Source organism: Populus euphratica, unplaced genomic scaffold (assembly GCF_000495115.2).
Source record: "Populus euphratica unplaced genomic scaffold, PopEup_1.0 scaffold28.1, whole genome shotgun sequence".
Lineage (NCBI taxonomy): Eukaryota > Viridiplantae > Streptophyta > Magnoliopsida > Malpighiales > Salicaceae > Populus > Populus euphratica.
The window spans coordinates 1,309,163-1,332,862 of record NW_011499862.1 but is presented as its reverse complement, the minus strand read 5'-3'; the positions used below and the strand labels follow the sequence as shown (position 1 = coordinate 1,332,862).

Genomic DNA, 23,700 nt, shown 5'->3' with positions numbered 1-23,700 from the left:
AATATTCTATTGGGTGCTAATCTCTCTCTCTTAAATGAATATTACGGATATTCTTTGTTGGTTGTGATGGTTAGGAGAGACTAAATGATGCCCCACATTTATTGAATTTGATGTCATATCGTTTGTTGATTATTTTATTCTGCCATTATTATTGTAAACTTCAATCTGTTGTTTCCCTCCTGGGCTACAAGATTATAACGTGGAGACAGGCATAGCCAAAGTAGCTGAAAGATGAACACTCAGCACTTGAGGGACATCAGCTTTCGGATAGGCTCCATCTACCAGTTCATTGGAGAGCTCAACATTCAACCTGACAATAAGGCTGCAACACTCTCTTGATCTGTCTCGCTGCCAATGTAAATTCCTGGAACTTCCATGTATTCAGTCAGAAGCTTATTTCTCTTTCTTCTATCTCTTCTTTCTTTCACGTTCTACTTTTGCAGAATATGATTTGTTTAATTAGAAGCTGGTAATTATCAATGTTAAATTTGCTTTATGGTTCTAGTTGTCATGGTTGTATTTTCCTTGCTCTTCATATACCCACAGCAACCAGTCTGAAAGGATAACTCCTTGAAAATATATTACCTAGTAATCAGTTGCCTTTGAGAAATGTATATCAAGACGGTTATTTTTGCTGCACCAGTGAATTAAGTCATGGAATAGACTCCATTTTTCTAACCTATCTACACACTCTCTTTCAAACGAATATCCAAGAATTTCTTTTGAAATAGAATTGCTTGTATTATTATAGAGGGGCACGGCTGTGCTCTGGCATCGTTTTTCCTTGCATACCATTTGATTTTTCCAGTTACTTTTGTCATCATGCCATGTGATAGAACTGCAGGCTCTGCACAAGGTTATTGCTTGTCTAAGCGAAGGTGCTTCTGTGCAATGATGCTTAGAGACGAAATTGCTTTGCCATATATAGGGAACTAAGAAATTGTGATTGTTGGCAGATGAACATGGCAACCGCTGCCACGATCCTTGTTAACAAGAAAAGAGACCTACATCATTAAAGAATTTGCATTAACTTCACGAGTTTAAACCTTAGAACCAAAACCCAGAAAAAATTATTTTTGAATATGTGGATTGCTACTTATACAGGGTTAACAAGGAAACAGACCTCAACAACATCATCATCAAGGAGTTTGTGTAGAATATCTCTTCTTTAACCTCCCAAGTTTGAATAGTATAAATGTATAATCAATATTCAAAAGAATTTGTTTTCTCTGAATAAACCATGTAGATACGAAGGGCGTGTTCTTAAAATTATTCAAAAAAATAATTCAATCGTGGGAAATCCGTGTTGCATCTGCAAAGCGAGCACAGCAAAGTGGGGTTTCGGAGGCGAAATTTTATTGGTTTATGGAGAAGGAAATTCAAACACTTTTTGTTAACACCTTTTCAATAAATTATTTCACGAGCACATATCCATCAAACTTCCATCAAACTAGTAATTTATGAGATCCCATGATAGTGACCTTGCTCTAAATGACATGCAAAATCTTTACACGCTGCTTTTTCTTTAATCAAGAAAAACTCCTATTTGTTACTACTTCGTAGATTCACGGAACTTAAAAGCTTCCCATTTTACCAAAACCAATACCTTCGAATTCAATTGGACAATCGTCGCCATTAGTGGAATCTCGACACATACAATGACCCATCAGGCATTGTTGGGTCACTCATAATCTAAATTATCCAATTAAAAGCTAAACCCTGGATTACCACCCAATTTAAGAACAATAACCTCTAGATTTTTCATCAAAACATGCACGTCTAATGTCTAAACTAAAGTTAATAAACTATCTTATCGTGAATTTGACGCTTTAACTTGAACCAATAAAATACAATAAGGTCGTTTTTAAATTAGGTTTTGATGGGTTGAACATATTATCCTAACCCTAGTCCTCTTTTGATCAGATTTTAGATTGAATTATGAGTTTCATATCAATGGTTAAAAAACCACAGAAAGAGTGAATGATAGACTAGGGTCCTCAATCCTCACCTACCCATAAGAAAAAACAGCGCCCTCCATTGACGCGTTCTCTGGAAGCTTGAGTGTCTCCATTCAGTGCACAGCCCCACAAGTGATTGTTATGCTACGTGGCAAATTCTTAGTTGTGAATTAGTGGTCCCTACGTGATCACTAGCACCATGCAATCACTCCTCTTGTCCACCGACTTGTCAATCATGTGGTGTTCAGAGCAGGGTTGGGGACAGTATTGTCGATCACGTGTGAATATCATCAAAAGCAGAAGCGACGGTACCGAAGCCGCTGTAGCTGGATGCGTGTTGTCCATCTTAAGGTGAAGATGACTTCTACCGAACTATTTCACCTTCTCAAAACCTTGACTCTGATCTGTTTATTTGGTTCCGCTAGTTTGGCTGGTTGCAGTTTAATACCACCCGTGCGCGGTTCTGCGTTTTAAACGTGGTTTGGATAAATCTTAATCTATTATTTTTAAATTATCTTAATACATTTCTAAATAAAAAATTAAAAAACAATTTACTTTTATTATAATTCAAGAAATCATTTAGTTATGAAATTTTTTTTAAATAATTTTATATAGTTTTTTTTAAATGGAAAACCTATCACAATACTTAATACGTATAGATTAGGGTTTTAACCTTTATTGTTTTGGTTTAATTATTCTGGGATGAGATTTTACTATGCTTGTATTTTGTGTACTTAATTTGATTGGGACGCTCATGACTGTCATGTATCAGCACGCTTACGCTTGGCAAATTCTAAAAGATCAAAACATGAAAATAAATAAAATCTCAATTCATAAATCATAGCATTATAGGATAAATAAATCAAAACCCAGCATGTATTTCCACGTATAAAGATTTGACTTATTATTAATTTTTTATAAAAAAATAATAAAAATACTGGTAGAAGCCCTCGCCCACCTCCTCCTCAGAAATTGACCCCATATCCTCTGGAGCTAAAATCCCTACTCCATCCTCCTACGATAAAATCAATGTTAAGATATTTAATTGTTTTTTAAAGTATTTTTTATTTTAAAAATATATTAAAATAATTTAAAAATATTAATTTGAAGTAAAAAAATAAAAGAAATTTGTTTTTTAAATTCTTTTGAAATAAAAAAAGTAACAATATCTTAAATGTAATCATAGAATGATTTAGATGTCGGTCCTATAAAGCAGTAGTTGTAGGGTTTAGTGGGTTAACTACCACCATTCAAAACATTCCCGAGAGGGTTAATAAGGACTCATCAACGTCTACGGACCTGGCATCCAGAGGCACTCTCTTCCATGGACCCACCAGAACCCTTCAAGTCTCCAAATCTGCAGGTAAAAGACGAAAGCCACAGTCAAGGACACCATAATAGTATTCTCGGTGGGTGTGGGGCCAAGGCCATTTACCACTCAATGAGATCCACGTATATCCATGGAAATGGCTCCCAAACTTTTTGAAGCCACCCCGACAAGGAGTATCACAGACCTTGCCTTGCCCTCCTGCTTTTTTCTGTATTTTTTAAAATAAAGGTTACTTTTAGAGATATTGTTGTTTATTTGGTTTGATTTTTTTATTTAAAAAATAATTTAATTAATTTTTAATTTTAAAATTAAATTAAAATCAGTTTAAACTATCTAGTTTAGTTCAGTTATTTTAAAATAAAAATAAAAATTTAATTATTTAGTTTTGATTCAGTCATTTTATATTAAAAATAAAAAAATTATATTGTAACTTTTATTAAATATTCTAATAAGTTTTTTTAGGGATTTGATTTTTTTATTTATTTTTTTTTAATTTATTAATTTAATTAGTTTTTTAGTTTTTTTATTCACCCCTTGTCCTTTAGCATATCCATCTTTTTAGAATATGAGAGAATTATATATAAGAAATAAAAAATATGTTTATTAAAAAGATAAAAAAACAAATTCTTTGAAATAGAAAGTATAAGAAGACGTGTTTTATTTGTTTTTATTTTTTATGTGTGGGACATTAACTGAACGTCAAATTAAAACTCATGTTTTTGTTTATGGATTTTGCATAGGGTTTTGGGATTTTTATTATTATTTGGTTATAAGATAATAGAGTGAGATTGAGAGTTCATGGTATTTTTCATGGATGGACTGCCCAGTTAAAAATAATAAAAAGAATGTGGAGGGGTATTGAAAAATTAATAAAATTCAACGAGCTAGTGATCGATGCTCCAAGTCATCAAACCTCAAATATCCCACCACGTGAACAATCTGCAATTAATTTCATGTTTAATTTGAGTGATTTAAGGTATACTTGTGTTCGAAATGTTTTAGATGAGGACATTGTTCTATAAATAGAGAGGGCATCCCTTAGCCACATTGGTTTATATGCCCATAAAGAAAGGTGAGGGGTGACTAGCATAGATTTTAACCTCACATCGTTTAGAGTTAAAACAAGAAAGATCGACAATGACTAAGCACTAAAAGCCCCCATTTGTTCTTCAAAAGCATAAAAAAGACAAGTCATAATAATGAAAAGAGCAAAAAAAAAAAAAAAAACAAGAAGAAAAAGGATGCATTTTATAATTTTAGTAAATTTATATTTTTCATTTTTATTTTTTTAAGATAGCAACCCGCATCTCACCCCTAAAATACAGGAAGGTAATTAAACCCGACTCAATATATTAGATAACGAGTTAATTATATTGATTGATTCAATAAAAATATTATTTTTTAATTCAAATTGGGTTAATTAATAATGTTGAGAGTTAATACAATTAAAACAGATTAATTTTAAAATAATTTTTGTTTGGATATATCTTGGGTAGATTTTCCGGTCAGAATGAGTGAGGTTTAGGTTTAATAATTGTGATTAAATAAGAAGGGAATAAAAAATATCATCCACCTTCCTTCTTGCAGGACCATCGAGAGCATATAAAAAAATACAACAAAGCAATCCTTTGATAAACTCACTAAATGTATTTTTTTAATCTTCACTTTAATTTTTTAATCCTCTATTCTATTTTCCATGCATAAGTGGCTTGCCATGATTGGCTTATCCTAGATGACAAATCACCATGGGCCTGTTGAGACAATTATGTGTCGTCACCAGCTGAGTTTTTTTAATTACATGTCACTCGTCGTTGACATTAGGTTAAAAAAATAAGGATGATTAATTTAATTAATTCAAAGAGTAGATGTTGGGTCCAACGGGGAGGCAGGTGGTTTGTATTTAGCCATGTGGCCGGTTGGAAATACTAGGAGCACGAAGACTTGTATTAACAATCCAAGCCATCTCAATATCCTAACAGTCTTGATGTATTTTTTTTTTATTTAAAATTAATGTTTTGGCTGGCAGAAGAATCAAGAACGTCACCCATGTTTTATTTTGTAATAATTCTGATCAGTTTTTTTTTTAAGCTTCAATAATTGGTGCGTATATTATATGCTTATGCAACATCTTCTTTATATATATATATATTTACCAAACTAAATTTCTTCTCAATCATCTCAAAATTGTAAAAACAAAGACCACAGAGATAAAAAAGATTGTTTTAAAATGATATAAATTCATTCTAAAACTATTTCCAAGATAAATTTACTTCATATCTCCATTTTTTTGTTCATATATATATATATATATATATATATATATATATATATATATATTCATATCTCCATTTTTTTGTTCATATATATATATATATATAGGAAATTATAATTTGGGTGGTAGACCAAATAATAATAATAATAACTGTGATTAATTTCTATGTATAAAGAAGTGTGTTTCCCTAATGAGAGGCCCACTACATGCTTATCAACTACATGAACTAGTATTCTAATCGGGAAGCGGTTGCTATGCAATCTAAGATATTTTTTAAAAAAATTTGGAGGAAGATACCTAGAAAACTTGAACTCCACATTTATCATTTCCCTGGTTATTTTTTCTGCCCTTAATGCACAGCCTGCTAGGTTTAGTGCCATGGAGTTCTGTGTTCTTGACTAAGTGCACACAAACCCAGGAAGGGATCTAAAAAATAATGCATGGGATGCATAATTTCAACATGGCATCTGGATCCGCATGGAAATAACAACGTAATTATTGTGTGATTAATTAAGGATAATTTTGTTTTAAAAAATAACATGGGTGAAGAGGGTGGTGCATGGAGGCACTATCACAATTACACTGCTCAGTGCATGTTTGGCAACGAGTTGCCTTTGCCCTGCAACCTTTATCCGAAATGGGTAATTTCTCCTTTATTTCATAAGAAAATATTTGGTTATTGTTTTTGAATAAAAATGATGAAGATAATTGAGATAAAAATGACATATTTCATTGATTTTTTTATTTTAAAAATAAATAATATATACACACACTACGAAAAACTAACAAAATATAATTTTAAAATAAGAATTTCTTAAAATGTTTTGAATTTTTAAACAAGGAAAGAACTAAAACGAAGAATATCTACAATTCAAACATTAATTCAACAAAATTTTAATAAAAAAAGGATGAGTTTGCTTTTCAGCTAAACACGATCCATGAGTGAAACCTAGCAAATAAAGTCAAGGGTAAAAAGTTCAATCATCGAGGGAAGGAAAGGAAAACATCATGGAAATATCTTTGCCTCGGAAAACCCAATTTTCTTTTTGTTATAATTAGAATTATTGATAAAAATGTTAAAAAAAATAAAATAAAAGGTCAAAACCCATCAACTCCTTAGATTTTTTTTTTTCAATAATTCATACCTGAGCTGATCCTATTATTAATATTCTTCAATATTCCAATTTTTTAAGCCCCCCCACAAATATAAAATACAAAATACACTATAAAAGGGCTGAATGAGAACTGTTAATCTATAAATAGAAAAAACAAAAGCAAAAAAGTAAAAATAAAAAAAGAAATCAAAGTCCTTTACAAGGCAAAAAAAAAAAAAAAGAGGCTTACTACAAAAGCAAAAACAGCGTTTTTGTTTATGTGCTTGTACGTTTAACTAAAGGGTTCTGTCTTTCTCCGTGTCTGTCCTTGTTATCTTCTCCACAGATAAAAAGAGAGGAGGAGAACATTATTATGGACTGTGATTTATCTCTATATCCTCCTTCTCGAATTCTCAGCTCATTTTGTCCCATTTCCTGCACCAACTTCCGGCAGATGATGTCATCTTTCTGACATGTAGATCATCGCCAGCAGTTCACTCTTCTCTGCTCTTATTTAGCATCAAGGTCTCGTGCTGTTTTTGTTCGTTCTTTAGTTATGGTTTAAAGGGTTTCATCATTTTGTGTTTTGTCTGTTTTCATTGCTTTGGTTTTTCATGGATAAAGAGCTTAAAGCGATGATTTAAGAAGCTTGAATGAGCTTCTTCTTCTTCTTCTTTTGTTTTCTTTTTTATGAAACTTTTTTTATGGGTTTTGTTTGGTTTCTGAGAAAATGTGAGAAAGTTGAAAAAAAAAAGATTTTGAATCTTAAGGTTCATATTGTTTTAATCTTTAGTTTGTGTTAGTAATTAACTATATACCTAAATTTAGACATAAGCTGTAAAAATGAGAGAATTTATCATTAATATTTCAAGTTAAAATTAAGCAAAGATTTAATCACTATTGCTTAGTAAGAAGTTCAGTTTTTTTTTCAGATTTAAGAAGCTAGATTAATGATGAGTTTATGTTTTCTTTTTATGATTTGCCTTTTCCCTCATTTTCTTGGAAAACTAACAATTCTTTATATTTGTTGCTGAAGAAGAAAAGGAGTAAAAGTGTGATGCCTTTTTCCTTTTGTTTTCTTTGATTCCTGCATATGCCAAATATATAGTTTTGGACATTGAAGTAGCTAGGTCCATGTGAGTGCAAATTGATCTTTGTGAAATATTCTCTTAGGATTTTGCTGATGATACAAAATATTAGAAGAGATGAAATTCAAGTTTTACCCTCCTGGTTGAATTTTCTTCGCAACCAAACACAAACAGTAATGGAATAACCTGGAAAGTTTAGTGACAAGTTGCTTATTAGTTAGGCTTCTTTATTTTTGGTTTATTGTTCTGTTGTTCTTGACTTTTCTACAAAATTCTAGATGCAAATAGAAATGTTGGGATTCAATGTCAGATGGAGTACTCAATGTGATCTACTGATGTGCTTCCGATTCAAGTTATTTTTTTGGTTTTTATTGTTATTAAATTGTAAGATTCTTTAGCTTTCTGAATCGGATAATGTCCTCCTTTTGCTTCACTGACTACTAATTGCATGTGATTTAAGTATCTAACCACCCTTTTGATTCTCAGCTAAGAATTTTGAGTCAAGAATACTGTAACAGATCTTTCTGATGAATTCTTTATAATTTCCTTTCTTTCTCGTGATCCTACACGGTTGTATGTGTTAATTTTTTTTTTGAATGTTCAGAGTTTTGAATCTACAAAAATCTAGAGAACCATATCATATTGTGGTCCGTGGAGGCCATTTGAATTGAAACAAAGGCAATGGGGCATTTTTCGTCAATGTTCAATGGATTGGCAAAGTCATTTACAATAAGAAAAGTGAAGAGTAATGGGAATGGTGATGGAAGAGAAGCCGCAGAGGCAATGGCAAAAGATGCAAAGAAGAATGAAACGATCTTAAGATCATCTGGCTGTGTAAATGTTGATGGATCGAAAATTTTTGCCTCAGTTTTCTCAAGGAGAGGCGAGAAAGGAGTGAATCAAGATTGCTGCATTGTATGGGAGGTAAGCATGGAGCATTTGTAATAATGTATTCTTTAAATGTGATTTTAAGTGTGTTATAATGTCGTCTCTGTTTGTTTGCTAGGAATTTGGGTGTCAAGCAGACATGACATTTTGTGGGATATTTGATGGCCATGGTCAATGGGGCCATTTTGTGGCGAAGAAAGTCCGAGAATCGATGGCCACATCTCTTCTGTGTAATTGGCAGGAGACTCTTGCTCAATGTTCACTTGATCCAGATATTGACTTGGAATCGGATATAAAGCATCAAAGATTCAATATGTGGAAACATTCTTACCTAAAAACTTGTGCTGTTGTTGATCAAGAGCTAGAGCAGCATCGGAAAATAGATTCATTCTATAGTGGAACCACTGCCCTGACAATTGTTAGACAGGTAAATCAAGTTCCTAAATCCTTTGTCTTTTATTATGCAATGCTTATAAACTCTGTACTCTCATTTTGGTTTGCCTTTGTATGTAACAAATAACGGGGAGAAGCTACCAGGAAAAGATCTCCTTATAGCTCAAGATTATGCTAGGATGCCATTATTAGGTGTCTGACCACGTTTTTTCTCCAGGGTGAACACATTTTTGTAGCAAATGTTGGCGACTCTCGTGCTGTATTGGCTACAACAGCAGATGATGGAAGCTTGGTACAGGTTCAGCTTACTGTAGATTTCAAGCCTAATTTACCCCGTAAGTACCTATCCTTCATTCTGTCCAGCAAGGCAATATAAACAAGTCATTCTTACAGTAATGTTCGTCTTGATTGCAGAGGAGACTGAACGGATACTTCAGTGCAGGGGACGTGTATTCTGTCTAGATGATGAGCCAGGTGTGCACAGAGTTTGGCAGCCAGATGCAGAATCACCCGGACTGGCAATGTCCAGAGCCTTCGGCGATTACTGTGTAAAGAATTTCGGGCTTATTTCCGTGCCTGAAGTTACACAAAGGCATCTAACTAGCGAAGATCAATTTGTTATCCTGGCAACTGATGGGGTATGCATAAGTAGCGTACTAGTAGAATTGGTTTTCAATAACTAACGTCCAAAATCTTATATCAAACCTATAAAGAACTATAACAAGATTGTTATTCTTGCTGTCATTCTTTAGGTATGGGACGTAATCTCCAATCAAGAAGCAGTACAAATTGTGTCGTCGACACCAGATAGGGCAAAGGCAGCTAAGCGTCTAGTTCATTCTGCTGTCCATGCATGGAAACGCAAAAGGAAAGGGATTGCCATGGATGATATATCAGCCATTTGCCTCTTCTTTCACTCCCCCCCTCAATCTCAACAAGTCCATGCTGTTAGTACACCAAAATAGTGATCATAAAATGTAAATGAGCAAAGGTTGTTGTAGCTTCTCCATGATGTTCATTTACTTGAGACGTTTCAATTTAGTTGATTAGAAAAGGTGTTCCTGCCATGCCAGTATCGCCCCCTAGCTTTTTTCTTAAAATTAAGAGACTCGAAATTCGAACTTCTTGATGCTAGTTGAACTACAACTCATCGACTTCTTTAGCTACCTGGTGACATGAAGAATCTAGTACGAGATGAAGTCGAGGTGTTATCGAAAATCAGACTAGATTTGAAACAATTTGATGCTATAACAGCCAGCTACTTCAGTTTGTATACATCCGTCAAGAATTTCTCCGAGGGACAAATCCCATTGAGCGCAACTTGCAGCTGCTTCAAAATCAGGAACGATGAAACCAAGTTTCTTCTAATGGGCCTATGCTATTAGCAGATCAGTGAACTCTCAAACAGGCCTTTGCGGAAAATGGCCCGCCATAAATTTATCATGACCCAGTTTCATTAAATTATGACGTGGCCTGTTTTTTTTTTTTTTTTTTTTATATATATATATATAAAAGCTGGAAATAAAGTTTTCTGATATTCAATCCATCCCAGCCCGTCAAACTTATGCTGCATTATAAACCGAGTTAAGTTTAATAAAAGAACCAAGTTTTCATGAAGACCTAATATGATTCCTCTGACTATTTTGTTTTGTATTTACTATTAAATATTTCCTTTTGTTTTCTGACTTTCTTTTATTAATTATTTGAAGTAATGTAAAGGTTTTGACGGAGTTTAATAGCTTCAAAGATCAGAGAAAAGTAGAAAGATTTCAAGAAAACTCAATATGATTCTTATGATTATTTTGTTTTGTATCTGCTATTAAATTTCTCTCTCTTTTTTTTGCTTTATTTTTGTTAAATAATAGTTAGTTATTATTTGGAGTAATATAAAATTTCTTGTTTTGAAATAAAAAAACTTAATTCAGTAGAGGAGACATGGGAAATTTTAAGTGAAGGCTGGATTTATTTGATCCAAAAGAAATTTTATTTTCGTATTTGGATAATTTGGTTTATTTTTTAATTTTTGTTGATATAATTTTCAATTATCTTTTGCTTTATACTTGGTTAGAGTTCTAAAATTAGTGACTTACACTAAATAAGAACAATTGATTCGATAGCTTCATAATTTTTCTAAATATTTTCAGCTTTCAAATTATCAAACATAAAATTGATGATAGAAGAGATGAAGATCATGAAAATAGAGATAACATCTCTTCTATATTTTAATTTTTATGTTTTAAAATTACATAAATTCACCTGGCTACTACCGCTCTACAGCAAAGGAATTTCTCTTTCGTCTAGTTATCTGTGTCCTGAATATGATCATCTTAGTACTAAACCTTATGTGCATGATTTGTGTTTAGCGTGGAATTAATATTGTAGCATGCATGCCAATCCCATTGTGTAAGCAATTGGAGAACTACAAAAAAGACCGGAATATGATTGTGGGAATTGCAGGAAAATCCAACGCTTCATCAATCATATCTGGTGCACTCTAAGTAGTTAGCGCTGCTAGCTCCCTCTTCTCCACTTGTTCCAGGCTCCCCTACAGTTCTCCGATCATCTCATGCAAACCTCTGCAAATTTCACAGATTTTGATGATGGGAAGATCCTTGGCCCAAACCCTTTGGATAAAGGTTAGATAAACCTCAGACATGCGCGTTACAAGCTCAACGTGACTACCGGTTAAAACATGACTCGAAGGGAACCTTCTATGTGTTAAAATCTGGGTTTTTCATTAGGAGTTCTCGTCAGGTTCAAATTATAGAAATGGTGGGATGCGATTTGAGGAGACCGGAGATCGAGAGCTAATCCTTTGAACAGGCCGAGGTTGATCGGACCTCCCATATAATTCTTTTGAGAATGAATCATACTTAACGGTTAACACTACTGGACTCCATATGTTTTGTTTTCGTGTTCCTGTTCATATCATTATTGTCATGTAATAATATGGAAAATCATATAAATCAAAGCCAAATATGCTTATTAGACAAATCCCTCACAACAAATGTTTTAATCTTTACATCTTGTTAGTTTAATCAGTTTTTTTTGTTAATGCTTTATTTTGCTGTTAATCCTATCTTCTCATCTTCTACTTTCCTACTTGATAATTAATGAAATACTTGTGGGGATGCATAAAATTCTCCCTCATTGAATACTGGTCTTAAATCTTCTTGACACATCATGAAGTCCAATGGAAAGGAAACAAGATGGCCCTTTACTAATTTCAGTCTTTCAAGCGGGTCCATCATCTTAATCTCTCCATTTTCATTGCGTTCTATCTTCTCAGGAGCTATTCCTAAGTCAATGGTTGTGTGACCAAGTTTTTCCTTCCAATGGTTCATGCTTTGTCTGAGAGCAGCTCTGCATTGGATGGAAACGTACAAGATATGTGTGTTAGGACATTGTACGGAACTAAACAAAGAGGGGAAGACAGCGACGTTTCATGTTTAATTACCTCGAGTGGATACGATCATTAGGAAGACAAGCAAAGACATCCTGGTAAATCTTTGAATTTTCCTGTCCGAAATTAGAGCATTTCGATTACGTGCCGTAGAAGCAAAGAAAAGGAAGATAAGAAAGAACGTAAATGACAATGGTCAATGCTTTTTTTCAGCAGATTTATTAAGCATAAATTTCCACTCACCTTTGCCGTTGCCAACCATAAATCTCTATATGTTGTCTCTGCTACAGGATCACTGATTTTATCTATCTGAAGTAAGCAAGAATATATAGTTTCTGTTATTGATTGCAATGAAATGATCAGGAGTTCAGGACACTATGCCGGTTAAATTCAATTCAAAATCAGATGTGAAAGACCTGTTTTATAAGATGCCCTGTACAAACAAGGGCGTGCATAGTAGAACTATTCATGTGGATCAACTTTACTGTTACTAACCTCTCCTGAAGAAAGACCAAGATGCTCAGACCACAGCGAGCGCCGCAGGCTATAAGCAAATTTTCCAGCTTTCCAAGTTTCCCCGTTCATTGATGATTCAACAAACTCCTTGTCTTCAGTAACTACCCCAATCTGAAACAATGGTTTTAGTCAACTGATCAGGAAGCATAGCAACTTGAATCAACATGCCATTTTCCAAGTTATGAGGAAACTGCTATGTGCCTTATACAGCAATCAACAAGCAATACCTCAGAGTCTCTCGATCCAAGCAAACTCCTATCATTGATGTTAGATGATCCGATATACGCAATCCTGTCATCTACTATCATAACTTTGCTATGCACGTAAACCTGTACGCAAAATGATCAATTAGAGGGATGAAAAAAAGTAATATATTAGACAAGTGATGCAAAGAAATACCTGACTTGTGACCAACGGACCTCCCACAAAAAGTCTACCATACGTCCTCAGACCACAAAAAGAAATGTAATCATGTGTTTTAGGACCAAGCAATGCGTTAAGATTGTACAGAATTGAAGTGTTCTTCCAGGAGATGGTCCGATACTGCCAATGCATGATGGCTCTAACAGTTGCTGCACCACCATCATCCACACCTCCCTGGCAATGAATTATCCAGCTCATGACAAAGGCCAAGTATTCAATGCTTAAAATTAGAATTTAAAAGCATTACCAAGAGTTTTACCTGGAAACCTGGTGAGAGTGGTATGACAATGATGACTCGAAAGCACTTATTTTCTTTGTAAGCTTGAATAACACGTTTGTATATTGCATCCAAAACACGATTCTGGATAATCTCATCTCCACAAAGTCCTGATATGAAAAATTGATTCTGCAAATCAAGCAATCAACAGAAATAGCAATATAAAGCCTCTGCAATGCAAGTATCAGGAAATTTATACAAGACCAGAAGGAAAAATAATGGTCAATCTTAAAGTTTAAATACCTCTATGTAGATAAAATGTTCGGCTTTTTCAATGAGGGAACAGTAAGCGTTATGGATGCTTTCTTCATGCTGACTGGCTCCTGTTGACCACTGACTGACACTTCTGATAACCTACAGATGACATAGTTGCTCAAAGTTAGAGAAAATAAATAAAATTTTACAGTTAAGATATGAGAAGGCATTCACAAATGAAGATCTTGATAAAAGAACAAGATCATGTAATATGTTATGAGAAAATATGAAGAACTTCAAAGGGTGTAATCTAACCTGACAACGACATGAGACACGTGGTCCAACTTGTCCACATTCGCTGGCAGAAACATCAGGAACATCCTTTTCAGATGTTTCTGATGACCGATCTGAAATCTGCATTATGCTTTCAAGATCCACAAGATCATGTTCATCAACAGGATTTTTCACTGGTGTGTCTTGAGCCAAATTTCCATCCTTGGATTTCTGCAAAGTGAATGAAAAACTATCGCAGTGCCAAGATGATTGATCAAGACGATCGTTATTCATGTTTTTGGCAGTTAACTCGTGATCAACACCATTAACAACTGTTGCATCAGCTTCCTGAGGTAAAAGCAAAGGGATATCTTGGATTGGAGATACTGAGGCAAAGTGATCTGTTCTGCTGATGTCTTTCTGGTTTCCTTTTCTATTCTTGCTTTCAATATCTATACTTCTTCCCATGTAATGAGGAAGGACCATGTGGTGGCGAGGCATCAGTAGTGGAATTGTTTGCTCATTTGGTGCTTTGCTTCTCTAAGAAGAGATCAAACATATAAGAAACTAAACTTTCTGAGTGTCAGTGTAGAATGATGACACACGCGTTAGGAATCACGAAGTTAACCTTAGCATGGTTCCAGCGTTGAACAAAGTGCCTAGCAATGTCACGGCAAGGCGGTCCCCAGAGAGAACAATGGACATCATGCCATGGCATTCGAGGATATTTTCTACGGTCCAGTTCATCCTTCATTACGTCTTCCCAAGAATTTGGTTCTGATTCTCTAGCCAAGCAATGTTGTGGAAATATTAGAACAAAAATTTTTAAACAAGCCTCCACACTACCATATCTATTACATATGACGATGCTAATCTGTCCCTAATTCTCCCTCAGTCATCACATATGAGCTAGTAAAATTTTGCAGTCTGCATTATTCAAGAAACATCATAGCACCGAAAAGTAGCTGAACCATGACTGTCATTTCAATTTAATTTTCTGAAGAAAGGAAAAATACCTTGGATTATAGTAGTCCTTTCCAGGCCATATGTTGGGAGGACAATCACCTACTCTATGTTCAATAGTGTCATAACGGCCAAAGCATAAATCTAATCCTCCAATAAAGCAAATCTGGTAGTCGATGATCACCAGTTTTTCATGGTGTGACCTGCATGTGACATGATTGATCAATGAGCATACGCAAGCAATCAAATTAAACGATGTACTTCACATGAATATCGACATGAGATTTTCTAATTCTTTCATTTTCTCTTGATAACTCTAATCCAAACACAAAATAAATAAAATTTCATACAGAACTTTATCAGCAAATGACATACCATGAGTAGACACCAGTTGAGAAATGATCAGGATGGCGCAGAACCCTCAAATTCTCATGAATGTTAAGAAGCCTTTTCTTGCTGTACATACTGTTGATTTTCAAAGCAATAGAAACCTCCTTGTAGAGAAGGATATAAATCTGCACGGTCATTCAACTTCGGAGTTAAAACTTACATTGTTTCATTGCAGAATGTAAAAGGTAATAATCAGAGAATAATAATTCTGAAGTTTGATGATAATTATTTTCTTACGCACCTGAACCCCTTCCTTAGCTTTAGCTTCTAGCAAGGAATCAAGCCGGGAGCTAGCATGATCTTGGAAAGGCCTTCTTAGATACAGCTCAGGGCAAAGCCACCAGCCTGTGATAAATATCTGCATATAAATTTTGATCAACAAACTCATGCCAAATGTTGAACTTAATATGTCAAATGCATAGAAAGAAATGAACCTCTGATCTTGCATTCTCTATTGCGGAAGCAATTGCTTCAAAAGCTGCATGCCCATCCACAAACCACTGAGCTTGACTCCCATCTTCAGCTAAACCCCTTGGAGGAGCATAGGAACCATAGCGGTGAGAATGACACCACCCCTCACTTGTCCTTAAACCAGCATCTTCAATTGCAGAAATCCATTCTTTAACTTTACTACCACTTTTGCTTCTCAGGTTTATGCTCCGATTTCCGGCAGAAACCTTTCATGTTCCACAATTTGTTGGTAAATGTAACAACAATTGGAAGCAAAGGGTTCAGACCATAAACCTTACATTAGTATCACATAGTTGCTTGGAGAAAATTTTAAAGATAAAACTGCTTACCTTAAATGCATAATACAAAGGATTGCGTTCCTTTATCTGGCTTGCTAAATATACTTGGTTTCCTCCTTTGTCATTTGAGTTTGGCAGAACATCAAAAACAAGAATATCTATGATTTTTGCGTTGAAAGGATCTTCCAAAAAGGCCAAAAACCCAGGTTTCAAAACAGCCCACACCTTCTGCCAGTTGTTGTCACAGAAACCGAACCATTGGCAGGGCAAACATGTTATATCACTATCATCCTTGGAGATTTTTGAAAGATTCTTTGCCATAATGTAACCTTCTTTCAGCTTTGGACCATACTCCCTCGAGAAGGACAACTTAGAGACCTCCAAAAATTTGCAGACCTACGTCAAAAAGGATGGCATGAATAGATGAACAAGAAAGCATTTACAAGTAGAAGAAAAGTTTCTCGACATAAGGATCAAAGGGATGCAGATTATTTCTCCGATTCCAACTTAATTAGAGTCCAGTCTATTCATCTATAGCAATGAAGGAAAATCCATGTGGATTCAAACTGTCTTACCACTCGAGAATTTACTATATCCAAGTTTCCTAGGAAATGATTCAAATAATTCTGCATTGCCACCTTTGCTCTGTCTGAAATACCCTGCTGCCCTCCTAGTGCCGGACGAAGAAATGACAAAGCAGCAATGGATGGGACATCTCTGCATTATAAAACCACGTCAACTACAACGTATGCTAGATGCAGTTGCATGTAATGCTAACAAAGTTATCACCTGTTTCTAACACTTTCTTCTTGATGATGAACTGGAACAGCACCGTCATCCGGTTCATCAGCATCTTGCATGACTGCTACGTGATCTACTATTCCTAAACTGTGGAGCCATTCTTTAACCTTTCAAAGAAAAAATATATAAAGACGAAATCGAAAATGCATTAAACAAGATAATTAAATAGTGCAAAAAACAGAACAAGCCTAAAGGTGATAGAAATGCCATCTATTGGAAAAGAAAATAGCTTATTGCATTCTACCAAACCTGCTCTTGTTTCTCATGAAGTTCCTCGATAAGTGCACGCTTCTTCAAAGCAAAATGTAAGTAGAGAACTTGTGATGCTTTCTTCAGTAACTGCCACTTGAACTGTTAACAAAAACATTATCGTCAGCCTCATTTTTTGCGGATTCATTCAATTGATTTTGAGAGAATCCAAGCACTACAATAAATTTAGCATTCCTTGAACAACCTCAGCCTTGATTATGAGATATAAAATTCTAGTGAATCCCTTAGTCCTGGTCTGGATAACCAATTGATCATTAATCTAGTGCTGTTCTAGACCAAATCTTGTCCTCCCTTTTCCATTGAAAAAGACCTGTCATCCTCCTGCACCACTCAAACCAACCACCCTGTTCCTTCTCATCAAATTCCACACAACCAGCTATTATTTTAGCAAGAAAAACAGCTCTGGAAATTTGATTGTCTTCTATATCGCATGGTCATGTCAGTGGCAATTCTCCATGGTCCATGGCAATATTCCTCAATAAACAACTGCTCATCCTTTCCAATTCCAACTACCGACAACATTTAACCAAATATATATTCACCAACCACAATTTAAAAACAAGAAGACTGCCTTGCAAAAGAGAGAGAGGGAGAGGGGGGAAAGAGAGAGAGTTGCATGCCTGTTTGTATTGTAATTCAATGGTGTAAGACAGAAGCATGGGGCTAAAATCTCCAGCAGTATCAGGTCTTGAGACAGAAACAATGGTTGCTTTTGGCAATTCATCAAAAATCCAACCTGGTTCAGGGAATTGCCTGAATGAATAAGATGGATGCAAATTTGCAAGGACATTATCAGAATGCATAGTTCCAGCAGCTAACAGTGGCTCTGCTGTTGTTGTTGGCATCCCTCCCCTGTTCTTCTTCTCACCCCAGGACCCTCCGCTTCCTTACTTTTCCAGTCACCCTCAAATTATTACGGAAAGACAAATATAGCGAGAGAAGGGTTTTTGTTGTTTGTGTTAATGTAAAAGAACATGAATTGTTTAAAGGAGAGGGATGTTGTTTTCTTGGTTTTTATATGTGTTTTAGGGGTACCTGTTTTTTAAGGCTCTGTATACCGGGAAAGTTAAGGCAGGAAGGATTTTTTGATCTGGTCACTCATGCGGAATAGAGCTTTTGTCAAACTTGTTGTTTGATGGTGCCATGTGTTGCTTATGATTTAAGGCTGCTAGGGTCGTGTTTGTGGCAGTTTTAGACGGTGTTATGTGGAGATTGTGTGAACTCTATCGTCACGAGATGTTTTTGACTGCAGCAAGTGATGATTTTGATGCCTTAAAGGGTAAAATAATTTTTAGGTTTCTCCAAATTAAGGGCTAGAATGCCTGGATTAGCCCTGAATTTTCTTGATGTTATCAAGCTTGAACCTTCCATTCATCAATGATTATGGCTTTTTTCTCATGAATGAGGTGAGCGACAGAGGGTAAAGGGGACCATGATGGATTCCTACTTGGACAAGTTGAAAGACATTCATGTTGCAAATGGCATATCCCATGGCTGAATCCCTCTTGGAATATCCAACTTTTTGTGCTTACAACTCAAAAGAATATGCTAACAAATGGACCTTATCATTAGTTCATTTACTACAATTCAAGAAACCCACATGGACTTGGGATTAAATAAGTCTAAATATAGCATTGATAGCATCTAGCATGAACTTGAATCTTGATTCTTTATTCCATTCAAAAAGGGTAATGCTTTTTTTAGATTATTTGGCAATGATTGCGACAGCAGCAGCTAATATGGTGATCTGCTAGTTATTTTTTTGTGGTTAAGGCAGTTCATGACGGAAGGTATAATTCTCAAGATTATGCTTTAATCTAAATAAAGAAATTTAAGAACAGGAAGCAACATGTGGCTAAAATTTTGTCCATTGGAATTGCTTGAAAGGAAATATATGTTGCAAAGGTTGCTTTTTTGTTCAAAACCCTCCAGCTGTTAAAACTTGCAAGTTTCGTCATTTGACTTGGCTATGATACTTCCAGGTTTCAATTATGAGGATATAATGGGAGGAAATATTTCCTGTTGACTTTTTTAATTCCAACATCTTATTTTTAATAAATCGAGAAGAAGTGTATTTAATTTTAACACATGTAATTGCTTTTAGTTAGTGTTTCCAGACATATAAAATAGATATAAAATGGATAATAAACATGTTTGGTTAAGGAGATGGAAATAAAAATATAAAATAAATCAATCTTTAAAATAAATCTTTATGCTTTCAAAACAAGAAAAAAGAAAAACATGTCTTAATTATCTTTACTGTCTCCGTTGATATCCATTGCAAGTAACTCTTTTCACGAGTCCTCTTGCATCTCTCATATAAAATAAAATAAAATAAAATAAAAAGACCTCAAGATCAAACATGTGCGCTTTTTTTTTTAATTTTATTTTCCCCACTGAGGGCACAAATCATTAGCCCTAGTATTTTTGTTCTACTTTTGCAAGAATAATAAAGCTATCACCCCATTTAAACCAGACTCGGAACAGAAATCTACAGCCTTTTCACTTCCAACATCCAGTTTTCCAAATCTGTAATAACTCTCTTTCTGACCATGAAACTACTCTGCAATCTGAAAGTACTAGTGATGGTGAATTATTACGAAAAGGGAGTTGCTACAATGCCTATCTTCACAATGCCGATGACCATCTGAACCACTAGATGTGAAAGCAATAGCAAATCCTGTGGTCTAGATAGGTATTGGCATTGCGACAAAGCAAAAAACTTTGGCATCCTAGACTTGTCCTCTGTAAAGAAATGTAAATCGTTAATTCTGCAGGGTTCAGCAACTTGGCAGGATTCAAGTATAAACTATACTACAAGAAACTAATATGAATGGTCTCAATATATGTGCAATCCTGTGTTTATTGATCTTCTTGTTGCTACAAAATCAAACTAAACATTTTTCAGTCACTGCTCCAGTTTCGACATAAACAGTGAACCTTGGCAAGAGACGCCATATAATCATCAGACCTGGAATGAGAAATGCATCCATGAATTAAGCTGCTATGCTTTTGAGGTGCTAGTAAATGTAGATGGATTTAGAATTCATACCTTTGTCCATAAGGAGACCTACATGCAGCAATTATTTGAACTTTGGCTGCCTCTGGTTCTTTCTGTATAGGTGAAAGTGAACATTAGCTGCACATATCCATGCAATGACGAAGCTTTCTCACAACAGCAAGTAACACACTTTTATAGTATAAAATCATCAATTACATGAGCCACTAATCATGTTTCAAGATTTGGTATTAAATCCCAAGAGGCTCAATTAAAGTCCAAATGCAGAAAGAGTTTTAAACAAAAATCAGATAATGATGATTTAAGTCTTGCTGTCTTATAGGATCGAAGCAATGATCTTACAGAAAAAATTAATGAATCAAGTCCCATTTAAACTGCTCTAAAGAGACAAAAAAAGGGTTGCTTAAAAAAATCATGAGAAATAAGCTAGATTTTTCATCTGTTTTTGACATCCAGAAGCTCATATTGAGAGAAACCACTACTGTCAAATACGGGTTTCTTTGTTTTTTGAGCTCCGTTTCTGCCAACCCGAGACTTGACTAATCAGTCTTGAAATTAAGATCAGCACAAGGTTTCTGTTCATAGTTTCCGAGTAAAAATGGAATGGTGATGTGTCAGGCACTGGAAGTTCTCATTCTATACCTGCCATAATTGAAACTATGGCAGCAATATTTCTAGAATCACAGGCACCCTTTTAGCTGCCTGATGTTTTCAATTCATAATAAAACTGAAATAATTTCCGCAGGCTTCAAAAACCAGATAAAAAGGACGCTATATTAACATGTTAAGGACAAACCTGAGCTTCATGATATAGACCGGCATATAAAGATGCATAAAAATACTCATTCCCCTGTCCATTTGAAAATGCAGTGGCAAACTGCAAACAAAATTCCAATGCTTTAGTCAGATGCAATAGTCCAAACAAATGCAAGCAGGCCCATATGCAGAAAATAGAAAAAAAATAACCGATAAGGAATCTCTTAATATAACTATTCATCATCAAGAGTTTTGAGCACTATCACTCTAGGAAGTTGATACTCTTATAGATCCTAGAAGATAAATGTTTGGAATAAAAAAAAGATGAAGAAAATCAATCCCATCTAGGAACTGAGCACAGTAGTGATAGTGACTGTCCATAGACGGTACGTAATCTGTAGACTTTGAATAGACAATTTATAAAGTGGAATCTAAAGCTCTTCAAAATTACTCATGGTCCAGATAAATTGACTCCATTCAAGAACCATTGATGGAGGTGATTTGTTGAAGTTCAGCCTTTACCTTGTTCTTGAAGATTTTGTTTCATTACATAAAACTTCAGTTGACAATCCACTAGCTTAGTTTAGACCTTTCAATTGAGGATGGTAAAGAAATGATTGAGGTTGTATACGTTAAAAAAGGATTCTTAAACATGGGATATCTTAGAACAGATCCTTGAACGTATTCTAATGGATATGGATTCTTAAGCATTATACAATATAATGAATGCTTCATTAATAAATATTGAATAAAATCAGATATTAGAACACCAAATAGTATCACAAAAACGTATTAACCCAGAAAAAGGATTAAGATGAATGGCCGACCTTACAAACTTCAAAAATAGTTCAAAAAAGAAGCATTGGAGTTGGATAAACAGTCCACACCTTTTCTGGGTCACCACCATCTTTAAACATATTATAAGCTTCCCGCATAACGGGTCTTGGATCCCTACCGACCTGCATTCAGCTAGTAAGCTGCTTCACTTGAAAACATGTGAATAGATGCCCTTGGTATAAGTTAACCAAATTACCAAGCGCAATTACCTCCACTCTTGGTTATAAACCAAAACCTATACATGCATCATAATATAAATTACATTGCTGTGACGACTCCATGAACAACTGGTCAGAACTCAGCATGCATATATGCTGCTTCTCATGTATCAGAAAGCTTCCAATGGAAGATGGTGAAGTGAGGCGCCATTTTTATGCACATTACATTTATTAGAAAGCTTCCTTTCAGCAAAGCTTTGATTACCATCTTACTTATCCTCATAATTTGGTGATTTTCTCCAGTAAACACTCTAGAGTAACTTACCTCAAGAAATCGCTTCCTTGCTTCATCAACTCCATACAATTGAGCTTCACACAGAAAGCACCATATTGACTCCTCCGTGTCATTTGGATTCTGTGCAACATCTATTCGAAACTGCTCTGCCCCTTCTTCAAACCTATTGATTTGGTCACCACATTTCAATCCCTTCAAATTCATCTCAAATACTCAAAGAAAGAAGCAGTTTATTCTCCTAATAGTGTCCATGGAAACTGGTGAAAATTTGCGAAGAAAATTATGCGGCCGACTAATTGAATTAGGCTTTCCCATAAGGCAATTTTCCAAATTGATATCGAAAATGAGAATTCATTCTCTTTTCCAATTTTTTCCCGGGAACCAAACAAGAAATAAAGGAAAAACAATCATTAAGGAATTGGTACCTATCAACATAGTAAAGTGATAGCCCCCTCTGCCAAAGATCTAAATCACAGCCACCACATAACTTCATCATTATACTCATTATATCAACATTCTCAACAACCCTCAGAAAACAAACAATCAAAATACCTAGAAACTTACATGCTTTTTGACGAGTATCCAACTCAATTGCCTTGTCAAACTCCACTAAAGATCCCAAAGCATCACCCTTCACAACAGCGACAGAACATTTTAGAATGGAACAGACAAAACCATAACGATAAAGTACTCAAAATTAACCTGTCTAAAGAGTAGCATTCCACGTCTAATAGCCATAACAGCTTCACGGGCATTGTTGTTGCCTCCTGTTAAGGCATCCCAAATGCCAGACACTGAAGGGAGAAACAGTCTCCTGGTGAAAGTTGGTAGTGGGTTTTGCAGGTTGTGAATTCTTGAAGGAATGTTAGTGCTGAAGAAGTGTGAGTTGGTGTGAGTTTTCGGTGAAAATGGAAGTGTAGTAGTTAAAGAGTGCTTATGTTTCGAGGATAAAGAGGGTGTGGGAAACATGTGATTTAAGTTATGGGTTAAAGCCATTGATTGAAGTAACAGTTGAAATGTGTACACCAATTTGACTGTTGAAAGTTGTGAATGTTGAGGTTGTTTGGGTTCCTGTCTTCTTTGGTTTTGGACTAACTGTGGGAAGTTGCTGGGAGAGAGATAAGGAGCTAAAAGGTAGCCGAACGTAAGGCTTAAACTTGACTTGAGAGATTTAATCTTTGAATGGCAATTCATTATTTCATCAAAGCTGGTTTTTAATCTTTTGATGAAAAGACCGTTTCTTTGGACACATATGCGCTAAGGATAGAGCCATCCTAGCAAATCACATGATGGCCTCTACAAATTATGTGCAAAGGTGGTTCACGTAACCAGGTTGCGCCAATGCAAACAGC

The 23,700-nt window shown here is 35.1% G+C and overlaps 3 protein-coding genes across 3 annotated transcripts; 1 reads left to right on the top strand and 2 right to left on the bottom strand.

Moving 5' to 3' along the window:
- The first annotated feature begins 6,901 nt into the window (after window positions 1–6,901).
- LOC105125126 (probable protein phosphatase 2C 34) lies at window positions 6,902–10,185 on the top strand. The gene is made up of 6 exons (XM_011025427.1): window positions 6,902–7,179; window positions 8,347–8,666; window positions 8,749–9,057; window positions 9,241–9,358; window positions 9,438–9,661; window positions 9,776–10,185. The coding sequence occupies exons 2-6, from the start codon at window positions 8,424–8,426 to the stop codon at window positions 9,986–9,988; spliced, it is 1,107 nt and encodes a 368-aa protein (XP_011023729.1). The 5' UTR covers window positions 6,902–7,179; window positions 8,347–8,423; the 3' UTR covers window positions 9,989–10,185.
- A 1,115-nt stretch (window positions 10,186–11,300) lies between these two features.
- LOC105125125 (phospholipase D p1) lies at window positions 11,301–19,005 on the bottom strand. Its single transcript, XM_011025426.1, has 19 exons — window positions 17,904–19,005; window positions 17,263–17,364; window positions 17,002–17,120; window positions 16,788–16,929; window positions 16,264–16,608; window positions 15,898–16,140; window positions 15,705–15,821; window positions 15,449–15,588; window positions 15,127–15,276; window positions 14,739–14,895; window positions 14,153–14,650; window positions 13,886–13,996; window positions 13,625–13,771; window positions 13,342–13,539; window positions 13,170–13,271; window positions 12,922–13,053; window positions 12,670–12,735; window positions 12,481–12,542; window positions 11,301–12,386 (listed from the first exon to the last, which is right to left on the bottom strand). The coding sequence occupies exons 1-19, from the start codon at window positions 18,126–18,128 to the stop codon at window positions 12,134–12,136; spliced, it is 3,309 nt and encodes a 1,102-aa protein (XP_011023728.1). The 5' UTR covers window positions 18,129–19,005; the 3' UTR covers window positions 11,301–12,133.
- Window positions 19,006–19,856: 851 nt separating this feature from the next.
- Window positions 19,857–23,536, bottom strand: LOC105125124 (Tetratricopeptide repeat (TPR)-like superfamily protein). The gene is made up of 8 exons (XM_011025425.1): window positions 23,051–23,536; window positions 22,913–22,979; window positions 22,774–22,813; window positions 22,379–22,511; window positions 21,946–22,017; window positions 21,099–21,179; window positions 20,336–20,397; window positions 19,857–20,254 (listed from the first exon to the last, which is right to left on the bottom strand). Exons 1-8 carry the CDS (start codon window positions 23,342–23,344, stop codon window positions 20,188–20,190), a joined length of 816 nt encoding a protein of 271 aa, XP_011023727.1. The 5' UTR covers window positions 23,345–23,536; the 3' UTR covers window positions 19,857–20,187.
- Between the last annotated feature and the right edge of the window lie 164 nt (window positions 23,537–23,700).

Excerpts from the sequence above, each read along its gene's own strand:
- LOC105125126 (XM_011025427.1), top strand. The coding sequence starts at position 8,424 with ATGGGGCATTTTTCGTCAATGTTCAATGGATTGGCAAAGTCATTTACA. Across the intron at positions 8,667-8,748 it reads ATTGCTGCATTGTATGGGAG|GAATTTGGGTGTCAAGCAGA; the intron begins GTAAGCATGGAG and ends TTTGTTTGCTAG. Across the intron at positions 9,359-9,437 it reads TTTCAAGCCTAATTTACCCC|AGGAGACTGAACGGATACTT; the intron begins GTAAGTACCTAT and ends TCTTGATTGCAG.
- LOC105125125 (XM_011025426.1), bottom strand. The coding sequence starts at position 18,128 with ATGCCAACAACAACAGCAGAGCCACTGTTAGCTGCTGGAACTATGCAT. Across the intron at positions 16,930-17,001 it reads GAAGAAAGTGTTAGAAACAG|AGATGTCCCATCCATTGCTG; the intron begins GTGATAACTTTG and ends TTTATAATGCAG. Across the intron at positions 15,277-15,448 it reads TCAACTGGTGTCTACTCATG|GTCACACCATGAAAAACTGG; the intron begins GTATGTCATTTG and ends TGTCACATGCAG.
- LOC105125124 (XM_011025425.1), bottom strand. The coding sequence starts at position 23,344 with ATGGCTTTAACCCATAACTTAAATCACATGTTTCCCACACCCTCTTTA. Across the intron at positions 22,512-22,773 it reads TCACTTTACTATGTTGATAG|GTTTGAAGAAGGGGCAGAGC; the intron begins GTACCAATTCCT and ends CCAAATCAATAG. Across the intron at positions 22,018-22,378 it reads CAAGGAAGCGATTTCTTGAG|GTCGGTAGGGATCCAAGACC; the intron begins GTAAGTTACTCT and ends AGCTGAATGCAG.